Source organism: Rana temporaria, chromosome 4 (genome assembly GCF_905171775.1).
Source record: "Rana temporaria chromosome 4, aRanTem1.1, whole genome shotgun sequence".
Lineage (NCBI taxonomy): Eukaryota > Metazoa > Chordata > Amphibia > Anura > Ranidae > Rana > Rana temporaria.
In genome coordinates, this window is record NC_053492.1 from 89598089 (window position 1) to 89616214 (window position 18126).

General features: G+C 43.1%; 1 protein-coding gene and 1 long non-coding RNA gene across 4 annotated transcripts in view; both read left to right on the forward strand.

Moving 5' to 3' along the window:
* KIDINS220 (kinase D interacting substrate 220) overlaps positions 1–12305 on the forward strand; it is a 180711-nt gene extending 168406 nt beyond the window's left edge. For all 3 annotated transcript variants that reach the window (XM_040348643.1, XM_040348644.1, XM_040348645.1), the window contains 5 exons: positions 4112–4249; positions 6488–6586; positions 8321–8542; positions 10165–11380; positions 11533–12305. In XM_040348643.1, the coding sequence (XP_040204577.1) occupies positions 4112–4249; positions 6488–6586; positions 8321–8542; positions 10165–11380; positions 11533–11570 (1713 nt within the window). In that variant the 3' untranslated portion in view covers positions 11571–12305. The remainder of the gene's footprint in view (positions 1–4111; positions 4250–6487; positions 6587–8320; positions 8543–10164; positions 11381–11532) is intronic.
* A 342-nt stretch (positions 12306–12647) lies between these two features.
* LOC120936367 lies at positions 12648–14172 on the forward strand. Its single transcript, XR_005748608.1, has 2 exons — positions 12648–13390; positions 13904–14172. It is a non-coding gene; the product is annotated as an uncharacterized LOC120936367 (long non-coding RNA).
* Positions 14173–18126: the final 3954 nt, after the last annotated feature.

Below are 18126 nucleotides of genomic sequence, written 5' to 3' on the forward strand. Positions count from 1 at the left end.
GCGTTTTAAAAGTCAAGCTTGTAAGGAGTGTTCACTATAAAGCAGTGAAGCCCAGGAGACCTACCCCCACTAAGTGCTTGGGTCTTGTTAAAGATCTGAGGTATACACATGTTGTCATTTTCAATATAAAAGCTGTCGATCTTTCTTTCATGTTTGAAGTAGGCACTAGGCAAATTGATGGAGATCTTCTGGAACTTGCAAAGGAACTATTCTGAAGAACTATAGTCAAATATAGATGGAGTCAAATATAGATGGGAAGTGGGGAAGGCTGGGAATATTCCTGTAATGTTAAATTTTTGATGGATAGAGGCTATTACCAGGATCCTGGCTGTGGGGTTACTATTCAGAGCCATGACTTTGGAGATTGTGTCTCTTTAGTGATTTCTCTTTAATTTTGCACACTCAGAGGTTAAAACATCAACCCTGACGCTTTGTTCTCACGCTTTGTAAGTTTCCAGCAACAATGGGAAAAGGGTGTACTAAGCACAATAAATGCATATGCAGGGTCGGACTTGAACTGACCCTTATTGTCCCCTTGGGTTAAAGTGGAGCTCCACCCTAAAGTGGAACTCCCGCTGATCGTAACCCTCCCCCCTCCGGTGTCACATTTGACACCTTTCAGGGGGGAGAGGGGTGCAGATACCTGTCTAAAGACAGGTATTTGCACCCACTTCTGGCCATAAAGTCTCGGGCATGACGTCGCCTCCCGTCGTCGTCCCCGTTGTGTTCTGGGCACACAGCGGGAGCCAATCGGCAGGCGTAGCGTGACTCGCGCATGCGCCGTAGGGAACCGGGCAGTGAAGCCAGAGCGCTTCACTTCCTGGTTCCCTCACCGAGGATGGCAGGGGGGCAGCAGAGTGACGAGCGATCGCTCGTCCTCTGCTGCGGACGGCGCTGGACTCCAGGACAGGTAAGTGTCCTAATATTAAAAGTCAGCAGCTGCAGTATTTGTAGCTGCTGACTTTTTTAATACTTTTTTTTTCAGCGGACATCCGCTTTAAGTTCTGGGGAAAGAACTGACATGGGAGGAGGCTATAGCACTTGCAACCCCAAGAAAGTTTCCTACAACTGGTTGGCAAAGATATATATTTTTTTTTTTCTAACACCATGGAAAACTAAGTAATATTTTTTTCAGACATCAAGAAGTCGAGAAATAACTGATTGCATCGGTTGCCCTTTATACTGATATTTTTATGGTGCTCCACTGAAACTCACTCCCGACCTATCACGTACTCTCACTAACAGGCACTGACCTCTCTTCCAGGCAAAAGTATTTTTACTCAAACACGCAGAACAACTAGGAAACATTGTAAGCAGCTTTCAAAGCTTACCAAAAAAACACTGAATACTGCATTCTTTCGACTCGCAGTATTCTACCGTGAGTTCTAGAATGTTGTAACTATTACCTGTACATTCATTGAATATTATGTGTGGCCCTTTTGGAGGTCTGCATTTGAGGACCCTATAACAATTAAGACGTCCACCACTGATGACAAAGAAACATAGAAAACTGATGACAGAAAAAAGACCAAGTGGTCCAAGTCTGCCATATTTTTTAAACATGTTTTCACCATTTTTGTTACCCCTCTGTGGACTTATTTTGTCTTTTATAAATGATGATAATCTGAGAACCATGCTTGGTTGATAAGTTCCAGTTCCTCTGCTACCTCGGTTTCCAGAAATCTTGGAAATAAACCATCATTACTAGAACCACTATGATTTCCCAACTTGATATTAGTACAGTTAATTTCTGAGAAGACTGAACAGGAGTAATTGTTTAAAAGTAACATTAACCACTAAAGCCTCGGACCATTTTGTTGCTAAATGCCCAGGCCAGGTTTTGCGATTTGGCACTGCGTCGCTTTAACAGACAATTGCGCGGTCGTGCGACGTGGCTCCCAAACACAATTGGCGTCCTTTTTTCCCCACAAATAGAGCTTTCTTTTGGTGGTATTTGATCGCCTCTGCGGTTTTTATTTTTTGCGCTATAAACAAAAATAGAGCGTCAATTTTGAAAAAAATTCAATATTTTTTACTTTTTGCTATAATAAATATCCCCCAAAAACATTTATAAAATGTTTTTTTTTTCCTCAGTTTAGGCCGATACGTATTCTTCTACCTATTTTTGGTAAAAAAAATCCCAATAAGTGTTTATCGATTGGTTTGCGCAAAATTTATAGCGTTTACAAAATAGGGGATAGTTTTATTGCATTTTTATTCATTATTTTTTTTTTACTACTAATGGCGGTGATCAGCGTTTTTTTTTCGTGACTGCGACATTATGGCGGACACTTCGGACAATTTTGACACATTTTTGGGACCATCGTCATTTTCACAGCAAAAAATGCATTTAAATTGCATTGTTTATTGTGAAAATGACAGTTGCAGTTTGGGAGTTAACCACAGGGGGCGCTGTAGGAGTTAGGGTTCACCTAGTGTGTGTTTACAACTGTAGGGGGGTGTGGCTGTAGGACTGACGTCATCGATCGAGTCTCCCTATAAAAGGGATCACTCGATCGATGCAGCCGCCACAGTGAAGCACGGGGAAGCCGTGTTTACATACGGCTCTCCCCGTTCTTCTGCTCCAGGGAGCGATCGCGACGGAGCGGCTATAAACGAATAGCCGCGCCATCGCTCCCCCGAGGTAAGCCGCACGCAGCGGGGGGGGGTCCCGATCGGACCCCCGACCCACTAGAAGGCAGGGACGTATATATACGCCCATCTGCCTGTACGTGCCATTCTGTGGACGTAAATAGGCGTGCGGCGGGTGTTAAGTGGTTAAAGTCTGTTATTTAGAAAAATAAATATGTTCTACTTACCTGCTCTGTGCAGTGGTTTTGCACACAGCAGCCCCGATGCTCCTCTTTTTGGGTCCCCCATCTACGCTCCTGGCTCCTCCTCTTTAGCCAGTACCACCAATAGCAAAATGGTTTTGATGAAGCACGCTAGTCGTGTGAAACGTGTCGCCTGTTAAGAAACTGAGCCTTATGCTCAGGTAGTTTGTTTTTATGATCTCCTGAAATAAATCCTTTGCATCGAATTGGGAGTGCAGCCGTTCCTTTTTTTTTTTTTCTTCTTCTTCTTCTTTATGTGCCACTAATAGCAAGTTGCTTGCTCTGGGGGCACTGGTGTGTGTGCAAATTCTCAGGCACTTACTGACACGTATAGACTGTATACTGAGCTGTATGTGTTCTGCACTGTGTATTCTGACACGGATAGACTGTATACTGAGCTGTATGTGTTCTGCACTGTGTATTCTGACATGGATAGACTGTGTACTGAGCTATGTGTTCTGCACTGTGTATTCTGACATGGATAGACTGTGTACTGAGCTATGTGTTCTGCACCGTGTATACTGACACGGATAGACTGCGTGCTGAGCTGTATGTGTTCTGCACTGTGTATACTGACACGGATAGACTGTATACTGAGCTGTATGTGTTCTGCACCGTGTATACTGACACGTATAGCTTGTGTACTGAGCTGTATGTGTTCTGCACTGTATTTTCTGATATGTAAACAATGCATTCTGTATGCATTCCAACCAATTTTCATTCCTCCTGTGCTTGGGATGGCCTGGACCATGGTTGACAGTAGGGGAAGAAATTGAACCTAAGAGGTTATATTTTCAAAGGTGCTTATTATGTGATCAACAACCCATCATAAAAGCTGTCTTTTTGTTTGGGGCAGTAGCGATTACGTTTTTATTTTGTTGCTCAGAAATGCTTGCGCACCTAGGTAAATTAAAAAACGTTAATGTGTTTTAGAAGCACTATTACTCTCTGGTGCAAAACTACATTCTTTAGTTATGTATTTCTTTAAAGCTAATGAAATAATTTTTCGGTTCAGTGTAATTACCTAAAATTTGTCTGCTTTCTGAATTGCTGTATGCTAGCTGCAAATTGAAATCGGACATGCAAAAGGACTACATGCTCTGTATCTAATGGGTGCGGAGGTGGGTGGGGAGTGTGGATAGGAGGCTTTCTATAGGAAGAGCTCAGATGGTCCCATAACTGGGTTATAATAATGAGGGTACTTGGCTTTTTATTGGCTTATCTGTTTGCCTTTTTTTTTTATCTTCTCTGCTTACATTGTGTTCCTCTGTGAGCAGGTTAGTGGTGGCGGTGTGGCAACTGCGCACTCTTCTGCACTAAGTGCCTTGAATGTGGATGCAGTGTGTGAAAAGCTGAAGCAAATTGAAGGCATTGATCAGAGCATGTTGGCACAGTACACTGCAACCATCCGCAAGGTGAGTTTTAATGTATTATTTTTAATAATTCTAAAATTAAAGTTGGTTTCTCTTGCCAAATTGTAAAATCTTATATTAATTTCCACAATATATTTCAATAATTTCTAGCCTACTGCTATTTAAATGATCTTGAAGTTTGTAGACTTTGTGAAGATCCCCAGAAAATTACTTTCTTGAATTCTGTGACATGTATTTCACTATGCCCTATGAGTAGGCACTGCTGTCACATTTCACAGAGCCTGCCTTCTGAACTGCAGAGGTGCTGAGAGGAGGAGTTTCAGGAGGCGGAGTCTGTACAGGAATCACTACGTGCAGGCATTAAGGTACCATGGGATATGTAGTCCTTGAAAGTAATTGAAAGTAAAGAGCAGAGTAGAAGCTGCAAAGCATGCAGGGAATCCAGGAAGTTGTGGAAAGAGATTGTCAGCAGACGGGCAGCACTCACAACATGAACGATTTGATTGTCAAGTATAACTGTTTATATTACCATTACAATGCTGATGTTTTAAAATGAAAGTGTTTCCTGTGATCATAGAACTCCTTTAAAAATTGTGCACGGCTACTGGCATCCCTTAGACTCCAGTGGCAGATTTTGTGGTCTGTAAAAACCACCACCTCAAGCCATAGGGAAAGTAGGACATGAATTCAGGTGTTTCACAGCTCATACAATGCTGAGCCTTCCTTCCTCTAGGTCTCAATTATCCTGGGAATAATTCCATAAAAGATTTTTACATGGCCTTTTTTTAAAGTGCACCTTTATCGGCTGTCAAGCCAGCATAATCTTTGCTAAGTCGTCCCCAAGATATGCCTGCATCTACCTTTTTTTTGATTTTCTGACACTGTGTCCACCTTACATGTTTACATTGCAGACCCCAGCTCCAAACTTGGAGTTGTGGGTACCCACACGCATCACGTAGACCAATCACACGAAACCTGATGTGCAGGTGTTGGGAAAATATGGGTGTACAGGAGGGGCAACGAGACACCGCACAAAAAAATAGTCCACCAGCAGCAATATATCACAGCAAAGATAGTCTTATGTAGTAACAATATGGGATCGTAATAAGGCACAGCAATGGGCAAAGTCCATAAACCCATAGCAGCGATTCAGACACAGCAAGTTACACTGCGGTATTACCCAGTAGGAGTAGTACAGTTGGGGCCAGCACACGGGCCGTAATCTGGGCACCACAGGGTGACACAGCCAAGGTTGAGTCCTTGGCACAGAGCAGCAATTTGGGTACAAGGATGGAAAGGAGTCTGGCACAGTAAGGATTAAGTCCTTATGACAGGGCAGCAGTTTGGGCACTCATCAAGGGTGCACAGTGGTCTGGCACAGCAAGGGTTAACGGACTCCCCAGCCAGCAGCCAAGAACATCCAGAGGTCGTTGGAGGAGGCATGCCAGGCAGGGGTCTTCCCCAGTTTGCTTGGTCCTGGAAAGGTGGGATCTGAGCTATTACAGAGCTGGGTGCGATTCTGTGTGTCCGGGTATCCCAAACTTGCTGTCGGGTCGACCTGGCAACAGGGTCCGCCCCTTCAGCTCCTGCCCTACACAGGGGTGCGACATTTTGTCTTCGGGCACTGAAGTGTAGCAACAGTGGGACCATGCTGGGCCCGCCAAGAGACTTAGGGGTGGAGCGCACAGTGACAGACCTGTAGCCTGCATGTGGCGAATCCATATGCAGGCACAGCAGGGAGGCAGACTGCCTGGCACTAGGGTAGGACAGAATGGAAGGATTCGGCGGGAAACGGCTCCCTGGCGCACAGCATGGATGATATGTGATCTCCCTGCGAGCACCAGGGTATGTAATGGAGGTGAGGTGGGCGACTGTGACAGATGAATTGCATTGGTAGGGGGAACTTGTCAGAGCTATGGGTTCTGAAATTTAATATTGGCATATTGGGTGCCAAATGTTGGCATCTGAGGTGCTCAGGGGGACACTTGCCAGAAAACAAAAGTTGTATATACAGTAACCTGGTGGTGCCAGCTCATTTATTAGGCTTAACTTTATAATAGAGCTAGTTCATCTACATTCCCTAATACGTAAAGTTTATTTTTATTGCTATAAATGTATGTTTTCAGCATCATTATAGATTGAATATAACCATTGGATTGCTAGCTTTGTGGAACATTTTGCTACTGACAACTATGCCATAGCAGGTAGAATTTATCTTTTCTATCTGAGCTTAGGGCAGAGTTGTCCTGTTTTCACTTCACTACTCTGTCTCCTCTGCAGGCAAACATCAATGGTCGTGTCCTGGTACAGTGCAGCATGGACGAGCTAAAGAAAGAGATGAGCATGAACTTTGGTGATTGGCACCTCTTCAAGAGTGCAGTAAGGATTCTAGTCACATTTGTACTTGTTTGGTCTGCTGATAGTCATTTGACTGCATGTGGTATTTCATAGTTGGTTCTGCTTATTACAGGCTGAGCCTCAGTGCCTGCACCCTCTAGCTGTATTATTTTCCTGCATTTCTTTCGTTTTGCTTCCTGGGAAAAATCGCTTTCAGAGTATTGCGTTCTTGAAGATTTCCTGCATCTCCAGTCTCATCTCATATTTATCACACTCGGCCATCTAAATGAAGTTGCTTAAAGCGGAACTTCAGTAATTTTTTCATCTATTAAATCTTATGCCCTTGTTTGTAACTTTGGATAGTAAAACATTTTTTTTTCTGACAGTAAATACCTTTTACAGCCCACTTCCTGTTTCTTGTCTGATAAAAAGCCTAGGCTTTTGACACCATGCACAGCGCTCTCTCTCCCTTGTGAGAGTTTGCCAGGAAGGGAGGGGGATGAGTCATAAGAGGGTAATGAGAGCTGCAGGGCTGGAGGTGTGCCTCTGTGTAAATCCAGGAATTGCACAGGCAGCAGCTTCATCTACCCACAGTTAAAATGGATGCAGCCAGACTTGGTGGAGGGAGCTTTCTGCAGCATATTTGGCAAGTTCAGAATCACAGTATATATAAAATATGCAACGTGGAGGGAAGCTTCAGAATGTCAAAAATGTTTTGTATTACAAATTGTGAGCAGACTGCAGTTCCTCTTTAAGCCAACCTTAGATGGATTGGGACCGGCTGAGATTTGATCCAGGCCGGAGGCTGCACCAACATACCCTCCCTTCCACGGTCGCTGACTGCCAGCGGCTCCAGTGTCCCCTCCTCCAACACAGACCCCATCTAGGCGGCTCCGGTGTCCCTTTCTCCAGCAGGGCGGCTTCCACCGTGCATCTCCTCTCTCCTCCTAGGTGCTAGGAGTCCAATAGGATCACCTGACGTTTTGGAAAATCGGGAAATGGGTCTTACGAACTGCTTATTGATTGGCAGGCAAGAGATTTAGTGTGAAAATAGCGAATATTCATTCGCTATTGCCACACAACTGCCCACCCTTTTTTGAAGTCCATTAGAGCCTCTGGCTTTAATCAAGTGCTTCAAACCCCCCCCCCCCCCATTGTAATCTCCATAGTCCGGCACCCTGTATGCAGATCATACAAACAGATATGGGTCAGTTTACCCAAAACTGATACTTGAGTAGATGTGAGGTTAATTTAGCCAATTGACATCTTCTATTCAGGGATTTCAGTGTCAAGGACTCTGTACTTTGCAAACCTTCCTCTGTTGGAGTTTGTTTTGTAGGGAAAAATTTGTTCTGGCACTTGAGGCCATCATTACTTCCTTTTCGTTATTAAAATCTAATTAGTAAAGGGTAATTTAGTATAATTGAGAATCTGCATGTTTTATCAGTATTGCTATATTGTTGGCCATTAAAAAAATAGGAACATCAGCAGGAAATCTCATGGGTCAACTCCTCAAAGAGATGTAAGGCGGTGCAAAAGAAGGCTGGTCAACATTCCACCCTTATATCTCCAGCCTGCTAACTTGACACGTGAGCCTGAAAGTGAGCTATAGAATCACAAAACGTTTTTGAAAAGAAACTGTTGTCTTACTTTCCCGTTCGCTTGTGATATGTGATGGTGGTAGTGTTATCTGTATTATTGTAGGGGGGCGCTAGAAAATTGTATTTGCCTTGTCAAGTAATTTTGTGTGCGTTTTTTTTTTAATTTCTGCTAAAGCTTCAAGAGATGAGAACTGGTGAGACACAGATACATCATGATGATACCCGTATAACTGAGCCAGTGAGAAATGTAGTTGCTCACAATGAGGTTAGCCGGCGTTCAATGCCAAACCAAGAACTTCCACATACTGACCTCGCTGGTCAAAACTACGATTTCAGCTTCAGCTTTGAAGAACTTAACACACTTGGATTTGAGGAGGCACCACAACGTAATTGGCAGGTACACAGCAACTTAATTTTTTGAATTCCATTGTAAAGAGTGATTAGCCTTTGGGACTATTTTCTAACTTGATGTCCAATAGTATCAATCTGAATGTGGCCTGAGAAAGCTGGGCATCTCCAGCTGTAAGTATTACAGTTCATTAATGGAATGGTTAATTTCAGTGTATAAAAAACTGCCATTAAGTAGGTTAGGAGTCATTTATTTCTCTGTTCTCTTGGAGCTGATTGGTAGTTGTCTAATTGGGAGTATTGCATTTTTTCTGGTTGACCGCATTAGAATTTAAAGCGGAGTTCCACCCAAAAATGGAACTTCCGCTCATCTGATTGCTCCCCCCCGCTCCGGTGCCACATTTGGCACCTTACGGGGGGGGGGGGGGGGGAGCTTATACCTGTCTTTGACAAGTATCCTGTCCCCACTTCCGGGAGACTGCGACGCGGCGATCTACGTCAGGAGTTCGATCCCCCTCCTCGCTCCTCCCTCATCTGCTGGATAGTAAGAGCGCGCTTTGCGTATGCGCAGTAGGGGCCCGGCCATAAAGCCAAAAGGCTACACTGCCGGGTTCCCTTAGTAGCTCTGGCCATGGCAGCACCCGACCAGCTGATCCAAAGATCGCCTGTTTTTGCCCACATCGCTGGACTCCAGGACAGGTAAGTGTCCTAATGTTAAAAGTCAGCAGCTACAGTATGTGTAGCTGCTGACTTAATTTTTAAAGGGACGGGCGGACCACCTTTTTAAAAAATAGGCAACAATTAAAACCATTTTGTTTGTGTTTAACTTGCTATGCTATATATTTTTTCTGGATGTATATAGTGTTAGGTTCTCTAGTTCCATAAAATATCTACCTTTAGGTAAGGTTAATGCTTGGTTTTTAGTTATCATCTTTTTACTAAGGACAGTGCCATTATTATCCTTTTCACATTTTCCTATACAAGTTTTGAATTGATTATCTTTTACCTTTTAGTGAGTCTATGGTCTGGAATGAAGTGTGGCTGTCAGGAGTCCCCGCCTCACCTGTTTCATGTTCTAGGTCAATGACCCGCTAATGGTGACGTAATGATGCCAGTCCAGCAGTGTGCTACTTAAATAACTGCTGGAAGTAGCAGTTCCCATATATCATTACAGGTTCCTGATATTTAAAAGAAAAATCTTCTGAAGGATATAAAGGGAGATTTACATAACATGTTTGCACATACTTGCAGCAGCTTACAGTGCCCCATGCTCTGCCTGCATGTCTGAGAAGTCTGATTATGCAAGGGTTTGGTACCACCTGGTAGTGCAGAAGCATGCCCTCCCCCCTCATCGCCTACAGATTAATGTTGGCTGGTGAAGAAATCCATAATAGTGATAGGGCAGCTTGACAAACAGACGTTTGAGAAATAAATGTACATGCAGCCGCATAACTGGTAATGCAGATTTTGCGTGCATTTAGCGATATTGTGCTTTTTTTCTTGGATATGCAAAGAATAGTCAATAGATTGAAGGAATTGTAGAAGATGGCCAAGTACTGTACATGGAAAATCGAATGACTTAAAAGTAATCCATATCTTGCTTTAATTGTAGAATTTATTTTTTATTTGCAGTAACTGGTGAGTTGTTGATGAAGTGCATTTTTGTTTCAGGGAAAGGCACATAGAACTCCAAGCTTAACCAGTCTCAACTCGCAGGAAAGCCAGGAAATCTTGCGGCTGACTGATAAAGTTCAGGCAGAATACAGAGATGCCTATCGGGAATATATTGCACAGATGGCAAATATAGAAGGTGCTGCAAGTTCTACTAGTGACCGATCCTCTCCTATGAGCTCCAGTGCATACTACATTGGGCAGAGCACATCTGTGAGCTCCATACACTCCACTTCAGAACAAGACAAAGGAAAAGAAGAGCAAAAGCTCGAAGATGGAAGGAAGCCATTTTTGCTGAAGAGAAATGATGTTGTTGATTACACATCTTCCACAGCTTCTACAACTGATGCTTCCCCATTGGACCCGATCACAGAAGAGGATGAAAAGTCTGATCAGTCTGGTTCCAAGCTTCTTCCCAGTAAGAAGACAGCAGAGAGGGCAAGCATATTCCAGGGAGCTGATATAAAGCTTAAGGGAAATGGAATGCGCTACCAGAAGCTTCCAAGCGATGAAGAGGAGTCTGGTCCAGAGGAGTCTGATAACACCCCTCTTCTAAAGGATGGCAAGGACAAAAATCCAGATACTACCACAGACAAGAAAGTGTCTGAAAGTGCACCAGAAAACGTGAGGACATTCATCGTAACAAAAGAATACCTGTCTGATGCTATATTGGACAAGAAAGACTCCTCCGACTCTGGCGTGAGGTCCAATGAAAGTTCACCAAACCATTCACTCAACAACGAAGCCAGTGATGACCCACAGCTTGAAAAGGCTAACCTTATTGAACTTGAGGATGACCGCCTGCGTGCAAAGAGGGGAATACCAAACAGTCTAAGCGGTCTTCAAGACTCCGCAATAGCACGCATGTCCATCTGCTCGGAAGGCAGGAAGAGCCCATCTGAAAGCAGCCTCATAGCCAGCAGCCCAGAGGAGAATTGGCCAACTTGCCAGAAAGGCTACAATCTCAACCGTACTCCCAGCACAGTGACCCTAAATAATAACACTGCAAACCAAAACTTTGAAGAAACAGAAGCAGCAAAAGAAGAGTCACCAATCATAGTGGTGCCTGGGTCCAGCCCAGTTCACAACGAAAACCTGAAGAGATTGACCCACAAGAGAGGACAGCGATCAGGATACAGCCGCCTAGCAAAAGATTCCTCAGAGCTGCACACAGTCACATCATCTGACTCTGCTGGCTTTGCGGAGGAACGAGAGAGTATCCTTTAAACTCAATCTCCATCGTTTCAGTCCCTGTCAGCATCCATTTTTTTATTTCATTATTTTTCTTTCTCCGTTACCATTTTTTGCCAACCTCATCCAACCTTAAACCTTAAGTACTTGTGATCCTTAACACATCTTTCTTAAAATGTTCTGGAAAATATGTAAAAGCAAAAACCAGCAACTAACCTAGTAAAGAGCACTGAATCCTATCCGCAGCCATAATACCTCCTGCAGATCTTTCTACTGCTCTTTAATGTGACAAGAAGAGAACATCTTGTTCCAGAAAGTGTTATGACCATTAGATTTTGTGCTCTTCATTAGCCATTTCATTATTTCATTACAGTCACATTTATAAGCATTATTGAACCGTCATGACCTGATGTAATGGACAGTGAGATTAGAGCTGTTAATTTAATACTTTATAAGGTTTTTCCACGTAGCACAATGTTTTATTCACGCTAAATTTCTTAAACGGTTAGCAGTTTCCTTAGTGGACAAATTTCAACTATAAAGTTTGGACTTTCCATACTAGGTTTTTATCGCTTAGCTGAAAGGCAAATCAGGAAATAGTTAGGGTGCCAATAAAATGCTTTTAGAAAGATTTGGATTAACCTAACCAAATCTGATCAATATCGATTGCATCATAAATCAAATCAACTTGGGAAGTCTTTAAAAAAAGAAATAAAAACTTTTGTCATCCCAGATGTAGTCCAAAAGATCATTTGAGCTTTGAATTTTTATTTTTTTTTTCTTCTTAATAAGTTAATGTCAAGATGGCTTAAAGCAGACATCCAGAAAAATTACTTTTCTTTTTTTATTGTGAATTATCCAGAAATGTTATGTTTCTTTGCCAAAAAAAGTCTGGAGGTTGGTTGGGGATGCTAAAAATGTTTGTATTAAAGAGGAAGTAATCCCTCTTTTAAAAAAAAAAAAACCCTGCAAGACAAAGGCATAATGAGCTAGTATGCATAGCATACTAGCTCATTATGAATTACTTACCTGGGATCCAAGCCCCCACAGCGGTCCTCTGACACCTCCCCTTGTCGCCACCATGATACCCGGAGTAACTTTCGAGTATCGCTGCTCCAGGGCTGCGACTGTCTGGAGCAGCGATGACGTCACTCCTGCGTGGGTGCCGCCACTAACGGCATGATCGCCATTGTAAGCGGCACGCTCAGTGTGCCTGCGCTTGATGTCTACGGCGCATGCGCCATAGATATCGATGCCTGTCTTTTCTGCAAATATCTCCTAAACCTGGGAGATATTTGTTGCACCTACAGGTAAGCCGTAATCTAGGCTTACCCGTAGGTTAAAGGGGTTTACAACCACTTTAAGCAGCAAACTGACTGTGAGCTTCTGCAGCTGAGACTGACTGCTCCAGCTTGTGTACAGAGAAATATAGTTTATCATGCTTCCCTTCCTCCATGAGATCTCCCCTCACCCATTCATAGCAAGCCTTGTTTTCATTGAATAAAATACAAAGCTTTTTGTTGATGACAGAGGAAGGGGAACGATCTGAGCTGCACAAGTTCATGGCATGCATTCAGTTTCTGGCATTATAAAAAAATACATTTTTAGCATCCTCAGCCACCCTCCAGGTGTGGTAAGCAAAAGATTGTGCATCACTTGCACGGACCATTTACAATATAAAAGTACTTATTCCTAGCGTTTACACTAGAAGCCAGGAAAATCCTTAGCCGGGTGGAGAAACCATATAAAGATCTATAGCAGTGTTTCTCAACTCTTTTCCCTTGGTGGCTGCCAGCAGTGCATGTGTTTCAGATCTCCCTACAATATCAACTGTTCTTTGTAGCTATTATTGCATAACCAAGCTGCATTTTCTCCTGAAATTCTAGGTAACATAATACTGTTCAATGCCAGTAAGGGCTATAGATCAGAATCGCTGTGCTAAAATCTGATTCAGTGACGATGGAAAGTTTGCTGGGTTTACACTGAGTGGTCTTCACAAATCAATATCACAGGCAATCCAAAATGTATTAAAGCGGTAGTTCACCCCCCCCCCCCCGACACGATTTTACCATCGAGACAGGCATTGTAGCGCGAGCTACAGTATGCCTGTCCCGATTTTTTTAACCCCGGACTCACCTTGTAATCGGAGATCGTATTTTTCGGCTCCCGCGGGGAATGGGCGTGCCTATGGAGAGGGAGGATGATTGACGGCCGGCCCTGGCACGTCACTCTCCCCGAAGACAGCCGGAGTAGGTCTCGGCTCTTCACGGCGCCTGCGCACAGGCTATATGCGCACACGTCGTGAAGACCAAGCCTATTTCGGCTATTTCCGGAGAAGCGTGACGCGCCAGAGCCGGCCGTCAATCATCCTCCGTCTCCATAGGCACGCCCATTCCCCGGTATCTTCGATCTACGCGTACAAGGTGAGTACGGGGGTAAAAAATTCGGGACAGGCATACTGTAGCTCGCGCTACAATGCCTGATTTTATGGTAAAAGAAAAAAAAAAAAAAAATTTTCGTCAATAGGGTGAACCCCCGCTTTAAAGAGGGTGAATCTGCATTGCTCATGAGAAGTATAAATGCTAAATAATTCAATAGGTAGTTTGAGATTTTAAATCTGTGCAAACCACTACACTTTCTAAGACTGACTATATTAATACAATGGGCAGCATTGTCAGAATACCAGCTAATGTTATGACCTGTGCGTATGGTAACTGAATTGCTGAAACGGCATAAAATATCAAATATCTACATATAAATGCAGAGGGCCCCAAACATATTTTCCCAAGCAAAAATTCTTCACACTAGTGACTAAAATTTTTTTTACAAATCTAAAATGAATGTTCCAAAAATCATAAGTCTAATCAGAAACTTCAGTTTGTTTATTTTTTATCGTGAGCTGTTTATATATTAATTGCCACCGTTCTTATACTGCGGCAATGTGGCACGATCCCGCGAGTTGCCATAGCTGTACTCGGCTTGTGATCTTGCTTTTGTGGGTGCGCACTCTCATTGGCCAGCGGGGGAGCCAATAAGCGGGTCCGGTGGACTCTGTCTGCCGGCCACCCACGATCGTTCCCCGCAGTGACAGAACGGGGATCTGCCTGTGTTAACAAGGCAGATCTCCATTCTGACAGAGGAGATCACACAGATCCAATTCTTCTGCTATGCAGGAAGATGGATCTGTGTGTTTCCCCAGTGACAGTCCCCAATACAGTTAGAAAACGCAAACAGGGAACACGTTTAACCCCTTGATCGCCCATGATGTTAACCACTTTCCTGCCAGTGTCGGTACAATAACAGTACATATTTTTAGCACTGATTTAATGTAATAATGTCACTGGTTTCCAAAAAAGTGTCAAATGTCAGTTGGGTGTCTGATCTGTCCGCGGCAATGTCGCAGTCCCGCTAAAAATCACTGATCGCTGCCATTACTAGTAAAAAAAAATAATAAAAATGCCATAAATATATCCCCTATTTTGTAGACACGATAACTTTTGCGCAAACCAATCAATGCATGCTTATTGCGATTTTTTTTTATTTTTATTTTTTCTTTTACCAAAAATATGTAGCAGAATACACATTGACCTAAACTGATGAATACTTCCTTTTTTTTTTTTTTTTTGGAAATGTTTTATAGCAGAAAGTAAAATTATTATTTATTTTTTTCAAAACTGTCGGTCTTCTTTTGTTTATAGCGCAAAAATAAAAACTGCAAAGGTGATCAAATACTACCAAATGAAAGCTCCATTTGTGGGGGAAAAAGGACATTCATTTTGTTTGGGTACAACGTCGCATGACTGCGCAATTGTCAGATAAAGCGATGCAGTGCCATTTCACAAAAAATGGCCTAGTTAGGAAGTGGGTAAATCCTTACAGTGCTGAAGGGGTTAAAGTGCATGTGTCTCCTAGCTACACAGTAGGCAGCCATTTTGTGGACTATTTCATGTTTTTAGTTAATTGAAAACATATGGCTTTGGCTCATGGCTTGCTGATGCCACGAATGCCAGACTTCATAGGCAAGATTAGTGGAAGCCTGGATATGGTGCATTGATCTGTGTATCTTCAGCAAGGCAGCCATGGCTCATTCTTTTGTCTCTGGCACAGTTTGCCCTGTGCATTGATGGTGCTTTTTGAAAGACCCAGAACGTTGTATTTGAGAAGGGTGTCGCACTACAACGTGGCCCCCCCCCTAATTTGCCTGGGAATTTGTTAAAGGCTTTTCCAGTGTCTTGGCTAACACTACCAGTTTAAAGCGCGAAGCAGAAATCTGAGAAGTGTGACAGCAAACTTTCCCCATGGTATTTGTCCCCTGATTATAACCCAGTGATTCACTACTTATATCTACAGCCATTTTATGTATCTATTCAATATTAAAGTGGTTGTAAACCTCAGACATGAAATATATCCCTCTATAGTGTTTACTTTTCTCAATTAAAAAGCACAAAGTGTCATTTCTGCGCACTGCTTTGTTCCTCTTTTATTTGTAGGATGACACCAGGAGAAAAAAGGGTGATGGGGAAGGACCTCAAGCCTGAGCTTTGAAAGGGGGGTCTTTTCTTTCTTTCTTTATTTCTTACTTTCCTTCCTTCCTTCCTTCTCCTCTTCCTTCCTTCCTTCCTCCTCCTTCCTCTTCCTTCCCTCCCCTCCCCTTCCTTCCCCCCCTTTTTTTTAAGACTCGGACACGCTTCTAAATTCAGCCCTTTGAATGGATGTAGAGAAGACTGCAGGTGGACATGTACAATTTATGTAGGACACGTTTCATCTCTGTATTACCTGAGGATAGTCTCTTCACTGGGTATATGTGAAGGGTTTACAACCACTTTAAGTGTTGGGCTTCTCTTCTGGGGGGAAAATCTGATGATTCAGTTGAAGGCCATGAGCCTTGGAAATCTGTGACATTGAGGTTTGCAATCAGTGGACAACACAATATTCATGAATCCCTTTTTGTATTTTAAAGTGGAATTCTTTAATAATTGTGCTATGTTATGCCCTCAAATATTTTCCAGGTTGATTTCACATAAGTCTATTTGATCTTCATGCTAATGAGAGTTTAGGGTCACCTTGTCTCTTGTAAAGTCAAATGATGACATTGTGTTGAGCAAACATTAGTGAAACATGCCTGTACAATAGTATTTTTATCCAGTGGTCATTTGTTTCGGTAATTGTGAGATTATGTTGTGCCATACCAATGTTTGATGTTCTAAGTGTTTGTGATGCATGCCTTGACGATGGTGTCCTGGTGAACTGCATGCTGTAAACCTATAGATATCCTTCCTGGTCAGGAACCTTTGTCACCTGTCAAGTCTGTATTTTAGGAGCAACTCTAATACGACAATACAATATGTAATTGTCCATAAACGTTTGCCCAGTTCACAACAGACATTGAGAACTCATGCAAGCTTGAATGAAGTGATATCATGGTAGAATGGTTGAAACTGTCCATGCTGGACTAATGGCCAAACGAATATAGGAATAAAACACGGGGGAATTCTTCAACATCATCAGGCTAAAGGGCCAATTTATCCAGTTTTGAAAATGGGGAGTTATTCAGCAGCACAACAAAAATGTCCATATAATTGAATGCAGTCAACAACACTAGTAAAAGGGTTGCATTAAAACACTTGGCAATGGGATTTTTGAAATAAAATAAAAAAACTGGATACACGTTAATGTGTGCTACCAATAGCAAGACATCGTTTCTCCAGTGCCATTTAGAAACTAAAACTAAAGCAAATATTGGTGTGTTGTCTTCAGTACATCCTTCTTTTCTCTTAAGACTAATGTACATTTATGGATTGGTATGGTTCATGGTATGCTTAAAACCTAAGATAATATATCTGTATAATCATTTATTCCTATGGTGAGTGCAGGCAGGGCCGTTTGAAGGAATTTGGGGGGCCCTAAGCAAAATGGGGGCCCCCAAGCACCCCACCCGCACGAAAAGCCTACGTTAGCACTCCCTAGTCCCTATGTTTTTCTATTCTCATTTCCCCTTCTTCCCTGTAGGTGGCCGAGCTCCTCTTCCTCCTGTCAGTCCGGTGTTCTATCATTATGGGTCCCCAGTCCCCTATCAGATAGTACCCGGGCCGGGTACCACGCGGTACAGGAGATTTAGTTTCCTGTGTTCCTGGCCGGACTGAAGGGAAGTGAGCACTCAGTGTGCACTTCCTGTCAGTCCGGCCGGGAACAGGAAATTGAATCTCTTGTACCACGCACAGTACCCAGCCAGACTGACAGGACTCCAGGAGGAAGGAAGAGGAGCTCAGCCACACTACAGCCTGGGAAGGGGAAGTTGGGGGGCCCCAGGCCAGCTCGGGGCCCCAAGCAATTGTTTGTTTTGCCTGTCCTGTAGCGACAGGCCTGAGTGCAGGTGTCAGATGTATGAACACTGCTCTGAAGATGCTGCAACTTTAACAATAACCGCCCCATTCACCACAGAAATATGAGATTTGGCTTTCACAAAAAAAGACAAGCCACTTACCCTTAAAGGGCCACTATTGATTGTTTCATATTCAAAAAGTGGCTAATGAAAAAGCTTTTCATAAAAAGCAGACCTTAAAAATATACAGTCTGCTTATTAACTGATTAGTTAAATGTACTTAAAGTATGAAGGATGTAAAGAAGTCCCTCAAATTCCAGTTATTTCCATGCCCTGGGCACTCCAGTGAAATAGACTGGTGGCTGACAGTGGTCTTGATGTGGTTGCCAGAGCTCCTGGCACTGACTTGTGCTGCCGGTCAGTACAGCTCAGCGGAGTTCCTTGGTCAT